This window comes from Rhinoderma darwinii, chromosome 1, assembly GCF_050947455.1.
Source record: "Rhinoderma darwinii isolate aRhiDar2 chromosome 1, aRhiDar2.hap1, whole genome shotgun sequence".
In the NCBI taxonomy this organism is placed as follows: domain Eukaryota; kingdom Metazoa; phylum Chordata; class Amphibia; order Anura; family Rhinodermatidae; genus Rhinoderma; species Rhinoderma darwinii.
This window is the reverse complement of record NC_134687.1, coordinates 403,715,864-403,729,594: the sequence shown is the minus strand read 5'-3', so window position 1 is coordinate 403,729,594 and position 13,731 is coordinate 403,715,864. Positions and strand designations below refer to the sequence as shown.

The following is a 13,731-nucleotide window of genomic DNA, read 5'->3' as shown; positions in this document are numbered from 1 at the left end:
TGGACAGTCAGATTAGACTCATTCTACTTCCTAAAGTCATTTATTCCATTCTTTGTTTGGATTTATTGTCTCCAGTATCACCATTCTTTTTGTCATGGTTTTCTGTTTCTCGTATCTTCCATTGCTCTTTTTCACGTTTTACCTCTATCTCCTAATATTACTATTATATAGTCTTTTCTGACACTTGTTTTTTTCCATCATTTCTGTTCACTTCCTCTAGATCAACCAAAGTTAGAGATATTCCAGTTTTTAGCAAATAAAGGTTGTACTTTGTATCATAAAAAGTCATACAATTTTCCAATAAACTTTCTGTATGAATTCCTCACGGTTTTCAAGATCTCTGCTTGCTGTAATTTAAAAGGGACCTCTACTGTGAACTTTCAGTGTATTAAAAAAAAAAAACCCGCCTGTCCTGGTCATGTGATGATTACACAGGTGTGCTGATCGTTACAGTACAGTTGTCAGAACTGTGTCGGAGTCGAGCACCTGTGTGTCAATCAAATGACCAGGACAGTTTTTGTATCCACTAGAAGAAACCGGTAAAACTTTCTATTCAGTGACCGCAAGCAGGAATGTTGGAAACTGTGAGAAATTGGTATAGAAAGTATATTGAAATTTTTTAAACTATTTATTATAGAATGAAAAACATTTATTTGTTGTAATCGGAGTACCCCTTTCACTAGGATTCCTAGTTTTTGTAACTATTATTACGTAACACCCTTCACATCCCTGTTGAACTTGGTTGACATATGTTGTTCTTTTTGTTTTTCTTCAATCATTCTTAGGGCCTGTTCACATCCCCGTTGCCCTTCCGTTGAGGGGTTCCGTCGGGTTAACCCCTCAACGGAAAGGCAAACGGAAACCTCCTCTTCCATTTCCCTCACCATTGATCTCAATGGTGACGGAAACCTAGCTATGGTTTCCGTCTGTCACCGTTGTGACAGGGTTCCGTTGTTTTGATGGAATTAATAGAACAGTCGACTGCGCTATGGATTCCGACCGAAACAACGGAACCCTGTCACAACGGTGACAGACGGAAACCATAGCTAGGTTTCCGTCACCATTGAGATCAATGGTGAGGGAAACTGAAGCTAAGGTTTCCTTCTGCCTTTCCGCTGAGGGGTTAACCTGACGGAAACTTCCGACAGAGCCCCTCTGCGGAAATGAACGCTGATGTGAACACGCACTTACCGGCAAAATAACATTTGCTTCTCTTCTTTGACATCCTTTTATTTTGTATATCTCTCTAGCTGTCTGTACTCCTCTACTGGTCATCATGCCACGAATAGACAATGATATCAAACTGGATTTTAAGGATGTTTTGCTTAGACCAAAGAGAAGTACTTTGAAGTCCCGCAGTGAGGTGAGCGTTTGATACTTGTTTACATATGTATTTTACCAAACACACACACATGTAATATCTGAGATTCTGGGAAAAATAGTAAAATATAAAAATATTTGAATAAACTTACGGCAATATTTCTGGCCAGGTCCCTGTCAGGCCTATGTGTATATACAAGGCCTTAGTGACATTGCATGCACAGTAACGTAACATGACATGGCCACAGTATCCAATACCTGTCCCGTGACGTTACATGGATTTGGACTTTTAAAGCAGTTGTGAAAAAAAAATGTGTCCCTTTATTAAAGGAAGAAGATAAACTGCATTGGAACTACTGAATGTCCACGTGTGGTGCACAAATAATGCCGCAAAAATGTGCTGTAGAATGTGGCAGAAACACCATGGAAAATAAATCCTTCTACTCTAAAATGTACAGAGTTTACACCATAGTGTACATTTTTATTTGACATTTACAAAGACAAATATCTGTATTCTCGGATGTAAGGTTTTCATTGTTTCAGTGAGTTCATAACTAACACTGTGCCAAATAAGAGCTTCATGTATGCCACGTTTACAAAGGTGACTATTGCACTGCACCTGTGACAGTCACACATTGCTTGTAGTTCCTTCCAGTAGTAGGAGGGTAAATCACAATGCAGTGACAACCTCATGAACAGTGGAAACTTTGGCACTGGAAAGCATTTTCTACTTTCTATTCCAGAGATCTACAGGGACTAATCCAGGGGTGGGGTCTTCTGCATATTTGTCTAACAGTCGGTTATATCAGTTACAATTTTGTACCATTAAAGTAAGGGTGTTAAAGCAGTGGTATGGTGACACAGTGGTCAGCACTTTAGCCTAGGAGCATGGAGGTCCTATGCTCAGCTTAGACACGGGTGACGTCTGCATGGGATTTGTATGTGTATTCTGGGTACCTAGTTCCTCCCTTTAAAGGGGTTGTCCACTACCGGACAACTGATGACCTATCCACTGGGTAGGTCATCAGTATATGATCTGTGGAGGTCCAACACCCGGAACCCGCACCAATCAGCTACTCCGGGAACCGGATGTCATTGCACAGTATCCAATTTACAGAGTCGGAAGCAGTTGGCTCCGTACATTGCATAGAGGCCGTGCTGCAGAACTGCAGCTCTGCTCCTATTCACTTTCATAGTGTAAGAGCTGTAGTGTTGCAGCTCGGCCGCTATTCCGTGACTGGAGCCAACCTCTTCTGGCATAGATGTCCGGTGCCTGGAGGCCACCGGGGCAGCTGACTGGTGCGAGGTCCGGGTGTCGGACCCCCACAGATTATATACTGATGACCTATCCGGTGGATAGGTCAATGGTTGTCTGGCAGTGGATAACCCCTTTAATCCATAAGCATAGACAGTTATTTTACATACTATACTGAGTTGTGAAAGAAAAGTCACCGAAAGTGATTGGCAAAGTTCCCAGCTTTGAATGGAGTCACTGAGGATTCCATGGAGCATTGTTCTCCTATCTCAGACCCTAGTTATTATAAGCCTCATCAGCAGACATAGTTACCGTATAAGTGCAGTATACTACAGGCTCGGCTCTTCTGCCAGTCATTGGCAGAAATCTGTTTTTTTCCTTTGCCAGAGATCACCGATTCCACTATCCTAAATGCTGTTTCAATAATGCAGAGAATAATAATCAGTCACAGGTAAAACAAAATGTGCTTGTGAAATGGAAAGCAATGCTACCTGAATAAGATGACCACAACAGGCATCATTTATCAAAACTCTCTAACAAAAAAATCTGCCTTTGTCGCCCATAGCAACCAATAACAGCTCAGCTTTCATTTCAGTCACAGCTGTTATGATGGCATATCGCTAAGGTATGCCATCACTTTCTGAACAGGACCCCCACTGACCCTGGGAATGGAGGGGCCCATCAGCTAGAGAAGTAGAGAACTGCAGCACAGCTCTATTCGATAAATAGGGCTGCGCTGCAACTCCCTGCAGATCCGGTGGCCGAGAGCGCCACTGTGCAGGGGAAACTTTGAAGGGGATGCAGCACTGCTTTAGCCTCTACTGATCAGAAAGTGATAGTATTTCTTAGCCATACGCCATCACTTTTTGAGATGGTAAAAAATGGCAAAAAGTTTAACTCTATTCCTAAAGTATGGATATAACATGTTGATAGATATTTAACTGGTGCATGTGTTTAGATCACTCATTAATTTATTTTTTTTCGAGGTGGAACTCTCTCGTACCTTTACATTTAGGAACTCTGGACAAAGCTATGAAGGGATTCCAATAATTGCTGCCAATATGGACACGGTGGGCACTTTTGAGATGGCAAGAGCTCTGTGCAAGGTGAGAATGTATATACACTGAAATAAAAATGCGATTCATGGCAGTTATTCAGTTATATCACGATCCTGGGTATATTCTGATTGTGCTTAAAATAGGTTAATATTTCCATTTGTGGTCTCTGTAGTTAATTTACTTAAAGGGGTAACAACTTATAACTATCCACAGGCTTAATCACTGGGGTTCCGATCGATCAATAGAACGGGGGGTCCCGCTTCATTCTTTCACTATGCCTGAGGTAGCCGAGCGATGTCCTGCGGTCCCATAGAGAATGAATGGAGCAGTAACGAACATGCGTAACCGCCGCTCCATTCAAATAGGGGACTCCCGTTCTCTTGATCAGTGGGGGTCCCATCGGTCGACTTCCAGCGATCAAACACTTATCACCTATCCTGTCGATAAGTGGTAGGTTGTTATGTTGGGATCACCCCTTCAAGGAGGTAGTCAAGTTGCATTATCCTGCAACTTGACTACTAATGTCACAGTCAGGGGGAACCAGACGTAGGGCAGCAGCTATTTCTCACGTGCTATAATATGAGATCTGAAAGCATTTGAAATGTTAATACTGAAAGATAAACATTATTAGATCAACGTTCACTTATTATCAAAATCATTGTTAGATTATTCTTAATTTTAGTCTCCTTTCAGTTTTGTCTCTTCACAGCGGTACATAAACACTATTCAGTAGAAGAGTGGAAGGAATTTGCCGCCTCCTATCCAGAATGCCTTGATGTAAGTAATAGTTTTCTGTAGTTTACAATTTCTCATAAAGCACTGTGCACACCTGCAGCCATGTTTTCCTGCTACTAGACATCTGATGTTCCTAACATAATATCCTGCATATTCCGTAGAATGTGGCTGTAAGCTCTGGTACCAGCCAGTCTGACTTCCAGCAAATAGAGAAGGTTTTAATGGCCGTCCCTCAAATTCGTTACATCTGCCTTGATGTAGCTAATGGATATTCGGAGCAGTTTGTCCAGCATGTGAAAGATGTAAGAGCCAGGTTCCCCAAGCACACAATCATGGTAAGAACATACACAATGGTCTCTTATATTAATTACTGAATTACTTTTACTGACATTGGGATTTCTGTCTTCAGGCTGGAAACGTGGTTACTGGAGAAATGGTTGAGGAACTAATCCTTTCAGGGGCAGATATCATCAAGGTCGGAATAGGGCCAGGTACTGTTTTATTTTCCTATGATAAAAATAATTGGACTAACTAGCTGTAGAAGATCTTGACGCTCCAAGGAATAAAGACAATGGAGTGCTGAGAAGCATAACCGTGTTGGCCCACATATATGCTTGCTCTTAAATTTAGAACTTTACACTTTCTTGGCTCCCAATAACTTTATATGGGATCGGAGAAATTTAAATGATTTCTGTTGTGAACTGATATTTAAACTCATTATACATAAGATGTGGAAAATGCTAGCCCATTTATGTATCATGTTTTAGAACTGATATGTATTTGGAATTTTGCGGTTTACTCTGTGTAAAATGGAATACAGCTCTCATGAATTTGCCGCCTCCTCTCCAGAATGCCTTGATGTAAGTAATAGTTTTCTGTAGTTTACAATTTCTCATAAAGCACTGTGCACTCCTGCAGCCATGTTTTCCTTCTACTAGACATCTGATTTTCCTAACATAATATCCTGCATGTTTCGTAGAATGTCACCCTTCCGTTCATGGTTTCCGTTAGACCTTTCCGTTGGAGGAACCCATGAACGGAAAGGCAAACGGAAACCACCATTGCTTCCGTTTGCATTACCATTGATTTCACTAGTAATGCTTCCGTTGCAAATGGTTTTCGTTTGTTTCTGTTCTGGAAGTTTTCTGGGTTTTTGTGCGGTAACAATAGAGCAGTCGACTACACTATTGTTTCCGCTATAAAAACAGAAACCTTATGGAACGGAAAGCATTTGCAATTGAAGCATTAGTATTGAAATCAATGGTAATGCACAAGAAGCAATGGTTTCCGTTTGGCTTTCAGTTCATGGGTTCCTCTGACGGAAGGGTCTAACGGAACCCATAAACGGAAGGGTGACGTTGATGTGAAAAGGCCCTTACCAATACAAAAAAAAATTCCAATTGCCCTCTATCTGTATGTCATGGATAAAACAGCCACGTGATGGAACACTATTAAAAATTATGCAGCATAGTCTTATGCAACGGCTCCTGAATTTGGCCCCTATAAAAATTTGTGAGCCAATTCTGTGCTTCGAGAAAAAAAATGGTGGCATGCTGCAACCCATGCTGAATTACCAATACATGCCTCACGCAAGCACCACATTGCAGCACATGAGTGGCCTTCAAGTCCTTAGTATAGATCAGGGGTCTCAAGCACGCGGGCCGCATGCGGCCCCCGAGGCTGTCATCTGCGGCCCGCGGGACACGGAGCCGCTAGTACAGACTCTGCTCCGGGACTCTGGAATTCCCTGACATCGCTGTCCATATATGGACAGTGTGTCAGGGTCTTCCCCAGAGCAGAATCCCGGGCAGAGCGCGAGTATATGGACACACGATGTCTGGGGCTTCCCCAGAGCTGGAGTCCCAGGCAGAGCGCTAGAATAGGCTCTGATCAGTGATGTCAGCGGCTTCCCCAGAGCAGGAGTCAGTGATGTCAGGAGCACAGCTGGAGTCCCAGGAAGAGCCTACTAGCGCTCTGCCCGGGACTCCAGCTCTGGGGTTTCCCCTGACATCCATGTCCATATATGGACAGTGATGTCAGGAGCAGAGCTGGAATCCCAGGCAGAGTGCTAGAAGCGGCTCTGCTCCGGGACTCCAGCTCTGGGCAAGCCCCTGACATCACTGTCCATATATGGACACTGATGTTAATAGCTTCTCCAGAGTTCTGGCGCAGAGCCTATACTAGTGCTCTGTTCCGGGACTCCGGCTCTGGGGTTGCCCCTGATATCACAATCCTGTCCAGGAGGATCCCCTGACGTCACTGTGTATGGACAGTGATGTCAGGGGCTCCAACAGTAGAGGAATCCCCAGCCAAAGCGTCGGCAACGCTCTGGCTGGGGATTCCAATCCTAGAGGGAGCACCAATGGAGCTATCTACTTGGAGTGTGTGTGGCAGCATCTGCGGAGGGCACTGTGGCAGCATCTGCGGAGGGCACTGTGGCAGCATCTACAGAGGGCACTGTGGCAGCATCTACGGAGGGCACTGTGGCAGCATCTACAGAGGGCACTGTGGCAGCATCTACAGAGGGCACTGTGGCAGCATCTACAGAGGGTACTGTGGCAGCATCTACAGAGGGCACTGTGGCAGTATGTACAGAGGACACTGGCATTATCTAGTGGTGTGTGGCATCATCTGCAGAGGGCACTGGGGCATCATCTGCAGAGGGCACTGTGGCATCATCTGCATAGGGCACTGTGGCATCATCTGCAGAAGGCACTGTGGCAGCATCCCCATAGGACTCTGTGGCAGCATCCCCAGAGGGCACTGTGGCAGCATCCCCAGAGGGCAGTGTGGCAGCATCCCCAAAGGGCACTGTGGCAGCATCCACAGAGGGCACTGTGGCACTATCTAAAAAGGGGCTGCCCAATCTTGACATGTGTGTCTGCCAAACGCTGCCAACTGAGCCGCCGGACTGCATTTAGCAACACTTAAACTGGAAAGCTGGATTGTTGAAATAAGCACGTGGAGAAATATCTCAAATTTTAAACCTAGCGTATTATTATAGTAATGTAGTATTATTATAGTAATGTAGTATTATTATTATTATTATTATTATAGTAATATCGTATTATAGTAGATCAGATAACTAATTGATTAACAATAATTTTGTATTGTATCAAATTTGAAAGTAATGCGTCCCGACCACTTCACATTTTTTGTATATGTGGCCCATTTACCCGGCCGAGTTTGTGACCCCTGGTATAGATCCATTGTGACCTGTGCCATCGTACAGGTTTGTGCACACAGCATTGCCGTCTGTATGAGGCCTTACAGCAGATATTCGGTAGCACAAAGTCATTACAATGCATAGATACTGTAAGATATTAACACTGTAATAGCTGATTCTACATTTTTGACTGGAATGTGCCACTAAGGTGAGATATTTGGCTTTGAGGGATGTATTAATTAGCTTACTACCCCTCTTGAGGGTAAATAGCTAAGGACTCATTTGGGGGTTTGATTTGTTTTTATCTTATTGGCTATTGAATAGGTTGTCTCATAAGGCTGATCGCCACAGGTTAAGCTTCTCTAACCCCCAATCAACTGTTATCGCCGGGGGAAAACCACGTTTGGCTATACATCACACACAAATGAATAGACGAGTATATGGACAGGGGTTGTCTTTATGAGACAACCCCCTAAAATTCTAAAGGTGTTGCATCTTTCTCACTTACGTTTCATTCAACTTCAATTAGGTTCTGTTTGCACCACCCGGAAGAAGACCGGAGTTGGATATCCTCAACTGAGTGCTGTGATTGAGTGTGCAGATGCAGCACATGGACTGAATGGCCATATTATATCGGTTAGTATAAATATGCATGTGTTTGATATGTATTTTATATATACCAGTATTTTAAAGTTGACAATGCCAGTTAAGAAGCTGTACAGAATCATAATATTTTCTGTTTTCCTGTTTTCAGGATGGGGGTTGCACTTGTCCAGGGGATGTGGCAAAAGCTTTTGGTAAGTTTCCAAACCTGAGCAAAGGATTTACTTTTGATACATAATTGCTAATATATACTCACATTCATATCCTGCACAGATGGTCCGCGGAGTGTCATCCGCTTGAGCGGACCATGCTCACGGTAATAAGTATAGGAGCACGGTCCACAAATGCGAAAATTAGGACATGTCCTATTTTTTGCAGCTCATTTCTACGGCCGGGACACACACCCGTAAATATACGGTAAGGTGTCCGTGGCCGATAGTACTGAATGTGTCAGTATTTTATCCGCAATTACGGATCCTTTATCGCGGCTAGAAACTACGGACGTGTGCATGGGGCCTTAGTACATGTGATTTTGTCTTGGTGGGTTCTTTATTATTCTGCCAGTAATCTAATTAGTATGTAATATTTTGCAAGACATATCAAGCTTAAGTAAGTGAAGGTCAACTTATATGAAGACATTATTGATCATATTACATTCAATAATATTTCTGTTTATGAGACAACCCCTTTAATGATTGACAGTCCTCCCTATTTGATTGTGCATATAGGAACGGCTGTTAATCATTGAATGAATGCTTGTAATTCTTTACATCTGAACTTTTATCGCTTTATGGAAATAAGCCTTAATGCATCACATTCTCTGTCTTGTAAGGAAAAAGTTCTAAAGTTTTACTACTCTGGTAGTGATTTATGACTTTTGAATTATGTCTTCTGCTACATAAAGTTGTTGAAATGTGGATTGTTTAGGCTATGTTCACACGGAGTATTTTGCCGAGTTTTTTGACGCGGAAACCGCGTCTCAAAACTCTGAAAAAACGGACCGAAAACGCCTCCCATTGATTTCAATGGGAGGCGTCGGCGTCTTTTTCCCACGAGCAGTAAAACTGCCTCGCGGGAAAAAGAAGCGACATGCCCTATCTTCGGGCGCTTCCGCCTCTGACCTCCCATTGACTTCAATGGGAGGCAGAGAAAGTGTATTTCGCGCTGTTTTATGGCCGCGGGCGAAAAACGGCGTGAAAATCGGCGTGCAGGGAGAGGAATATCTGCCTCAAACTTCCAAACGGAATTTTGAGGCAGATATTCCTCCTGCAAAATACCCTGTGTGAACATAGCCTTATTGTGTATTGGTATAAACGTCTGCTGTGTGGCAAAAAAAAAAACTATATGCGCAAATGTAATACAAAAACATAATAGATTTTATTAGTAATTATGAGGCATTTAAAAAAAAATTTTTTTTTTTATACAACGCACTGATTAGAAAAAAAGGCTAAACTGTACTGCTAGGACAAGCCCGTGGTTAAAGTTCACATATAAGCAACATCACATAAAACAATGAACAGTAGAGATACTGTTCAATCTTGACTAGTCTTTATGCTGACTCAACGATCAAGCAAAGAAAAGATCCACGGGCCAAACTTATAGCAAAAATAAATTGAGATACAAAGTACAATACATAATATCAGATAAACAAACAAAAAACCTAGAAGGCAAACTAGCAGGCCAAAGAGGGTGAAGCCTAACACACTACAGAAAGCATGCTCCTGATATCTATCCCATTTATAGCACCGTGTATGCATGAACATTTACACTCCTCAACATTGAAATTGCAACACCAAGGAAATGTTTTGGAAGTGTTGAAATCACAGGATCGATAGACATGTTAATGATAGAAAAATGATAGAAAAATGGAAACAAAATATTCCAAACATCTTGATTTATCTAGTATCCAGTATGAGCGCCATGTGCAGAATAACACGCACTTTACACACCTTCTTTTTCTTTTAATTAAGTTATTAATGGTTGTCTAAGGAATGTTATGCCACGATGAATTCCCTTCCCTCCCAAATCATCAAGATCGGCTGCTGGCAGCTCCGTTTGCAATTGCCAACCAATGACGTCCCAGATGTGCTCGATGGGAGACAAGACGGAGACACTGCAGTCCATCGTAGCACGTTTAGGCCACACAGGCTGCTCACAGTAGCACGAGCAACATGCGGCCTGGTGTTGTCCTGTTGAAAAATTACTTCTGGGACACTTTCAAGAAATGGCCGTACCACTGGTTCCACGACCAAATCAATGTAACACCGAGCTGTTAGTGTAGCTGAAATAAAGACTAGAGGGGTCCGACTGCCATTCATTATGCCACCCCGCACCATAATGCTGGGAGTTGGACCAGTGTGACGTTCCCTTGTGAAGGCCTCTTCATGGCGTTGTCCACGTGGTCTCCAGACCAATCTCCGGCTATTATTGCGTCCAAGACAAAAGCAGGACTCATCGCTGAAGACGATAGGCCTCCATTCCAGCCTCCATTGCCGTCTTGCTGTGCACCTTGATAGCTTTTGAGAGCAGTGGCGTGTGGTCAATGGAACACCTGTCGACGAACTAATAAACGTTGCTTTCAATCTGGCATTTATGCCCCTTCCACATGCCACAGATTGGAGATAGTAGGTGGTTAAAAATATGATAATTTGCAGATCTTAGCGACACCTGCTACTTCCTCGATTTGCATAACCTTACGGCTCGTCCTTCTTGGTGTTGCAATTTCAATGTTGAGGAGTGTATGTGTAAATATTAAAGATATAAGGCCTATCGAAAGCATCAAAGCTACAAATTTATATATATAATATTGAAAACAGATGACAATCATGCAATTTATAAGTAATAGACAAGTGTCCAAATAAGTCTGTAGGGCCAAATGCAAATTGAATTAAAGCATAAAGCAAATGTAACTAGAAAAACAGACCTTGAGAACTGGTATTAAAGACGTGTCAAAACTGGGTGTCCAGGGGTAAATGTTTACAAGGTTAGCATTAGAATCAAATATAATAGTGGGAAAGACATACCCTGAGACATGATGCTATAGAGGGAAAAGACGTCAGACGAGATCAAGGTCCTCAACACGTGTTTCGCTCATCTGAGCTTCGTCAGGATTCTTTTATACTGGTCTATACATTTTAAACAGTATTCTATGATTTTTAGGTTTGAATACAACATTTTTTCATAACATTTTATCTTCATATTTATGCAGAATTAATCATTAACTCGCGCATGAGCATATCGTTCTTAACAGCACACCCATATTTTATTAGGGCTCTGTCTAGACCTCGCACCAAACGCATGACCCCAAATTATGCGACTGTATGCCATACTCTTGCATATGCCAGCTATTGACTCCCATTGTAAAATAACATGTATACTACTCGGTATAGTTTTTTGTTTTTGTCTGCATACAGTTGTATTGAAAAGCACAGTCAACTAGCCGACATATACCCTGAACGCGCACAACAACAGTGTATGAACAAAGCCTAATAATAGTGACTGTTTGATAGAAAATGTTGTGTCCCTTGTGTGAAACATACATCAGGATAGAAGGATCAGTCACAGATAATTTGAGAGCGATGTGATATGTTTTATATGAAATATAATAATTCACAATCGTTCTTAATACATTTCTTTACTTATCTTGTAGCGGTTCTGAATTACAACCTGTATTATAGTCCAGAGCTGCATTCATAGTTCTGCTGGCTTCAGAGCTGAATTTTCAATCCTAATTCAGTATCCTCACAGTGGTTGCGCTGGCTATATATATACTGTAATATGTTGTTCAAAGGTTCTCATACGTTTTATGTAAAGGCTAGTTCACAGTAGTGGGGTGTTTGATGCTTGCGTTAGGACCACCTTTCGGGTCAGTTCACACGTTGGGTAAATACTGTGGATTTTCCGCAACAGAATTTTTTGCGGAAAATCCGCAGCAAATACAGTAGCAGCAAAGTGGATGAGATAAAACAAATCTCATCCACACGCTGCATAAATACTGAGCGGGAAAATGTTATTCCGCATCATGTCAATTGTATTTGCGTAAACTCTGCTTATTTGTTGCGTGTTTTCTCAATTGTATTCAATGGGGAGTTAAAACCCGCAAAAAATAGCAGTTGTTGAGTTTTTTTTGCGGCAGGTTCGCAGCGATTCCGTCGCAAAAAAAATGCAACTCAGAAAAAAAAAATCTTATACTTACCCAAGTATCACCCAGCCAATCAGAGGCTGTAGCGGCGGTCACATGGGATGAAACATCATCCCAGGAGGCCGGCCTGAAGGACGTCAGAGGGCCGGCCTCCTGGGATGATGCTTCATCCCATGTGACCACAGTGTCATCCCAGGAGGCCGGCTGGCTAAATGCTACAGTTTTCCGCAGCGGACATTCCGGGCCAGGAATTCCCTGCGGTGCACAGGGCATATATGCTGCATGCTTTTACGCAGCGTATCCGTTCCGTGTGAACTCAGCCTTTACGTCCGTTCCCTACATCTTTTTATTCAGTTTTGCCCCAAACTTAGGAAACGGCATCAGTTTGTGTAAGTCCGTGAAGTCTACTTCCAGGGAGCGTAAAATGCACAAGAAGTAAAACAGAACAAAAATGGCCATATTTTTTATTTTAGGAGCTGGAGCTGACTTTGTAATGCTGGGGGGCATGTTGGCAGGACACACTGAATCTGGAGGAGAAACCATTGAGAAGAATGGAAAGAAATATAAATTATTCTATGGCATGAGTTCCGAAATAGCAATGAAGAAGCACACTGGTGGAGTGGCGGAATATAGGTAGACATTATGCCATTTTTTTTTACTAGTTTGATTTTATTCTAGAACACATCTCAACTATCAGCCTTAAAACATTCTAAATATATTTGCATACAACTTTTCACTAGGGCTTCTGAGGGAAAAACCGTGGAGGTTCCTTACCGAGGTGATGTGGAAGATACCATTAAAGACATTCTTGGAGGAATTCGTTCTACCTGCACCTATGTAGGAGCTGCCAAACTAAAGGAGCTAAGCCGAAGAACAACCTTTATCAGAGTGACCCAACAACTTAACCCCATCTTTAGCAACCCATGACAATAATCTATTCAGTAGGTGATTCTTCATTTAAAGCGAACCTATCATGTTGAACATACTCTGAAGCTGGCGTGTTATAGAGCAGGAACTGAGAAGATAGATGTATAGGTGTGTGTAAAGCTTCAGTATAACATCATTTATATCATACAATTTATTGATTTAAATCCCTGCTCCATCTGAGCTCATGAGTGGATGGTCTCACTAAATAATTGACAGCCTTACCTGTATGAGCACACGTACAAGGATAGCTGTAAATCGCTGAACAGGACTGCCCATTGGACTTACAGGGCAATAGTGAACACCGGTTTCTATCAATAAATTTCACGTTTTACAGAATCTTTTCCCCAAAAACCGTATATTACTCTGCTCAATAACATGCTGCAAAGGACTACATGTTCAACGTGACAGGTTCACTTTAATTCTTTTAACCAAATCATATATTAATATATATATATATATATATATATATATATATATTACACTACTAATAATTCACGTTTTTGCCTATTGCTACCTGCCTATTTAA

At 42.2% G+C, this 13,731-nt stretch overlaps 1 protein-coding gene across 1 annotated transcript in view; it reads left to right on the top strand.

Moving 5' to 3' along the window:
* Positions 1-13,731, top strand: part of GMPR2 (guanosine monophosphate reductase 2) — a 25,673-nt gene extending 11,942 nt beyond the window's left edge. Inside the window, exons 2-10 of the mRNA XM_075828867.1 lie at positions 1,273-1,363; positions 3,562-3,681; positions 4,327-4,410; positions 4,530-4,703; positions 4,778-4,859; positions 8,064-8,170; positions 8,289-8,331; positions 12,752-12,911; positions 13,019-13,731. Of these exons, the coding sequence (XP_075684982.1) occupies positions 1,277-1,363; positions 3,562-3,681; positions 4,327-4,410; positions 4,530-4,703; positions 4,778-4,859; positions 8,064-8,170; positions 8,289-8,331; positions 12,752-12,911; positions 13,019-13,205 (1,044 nt within the window). The 5' untranslated portion in view covers positions 1,273-1,276 and the 3' untranslated portion in view covers positions 13,206-13,731. The remainder of the gene's footprint in view (positions 1-1,272; positions 1,364-3,561; positions 3,682-4,326; positions 4,411-4,529; positions 4,704-4,777; positions 4,860-8,063; positions 8,171-8,288; positions 8,332-12,751; positions 12,912-13,018) is intronic.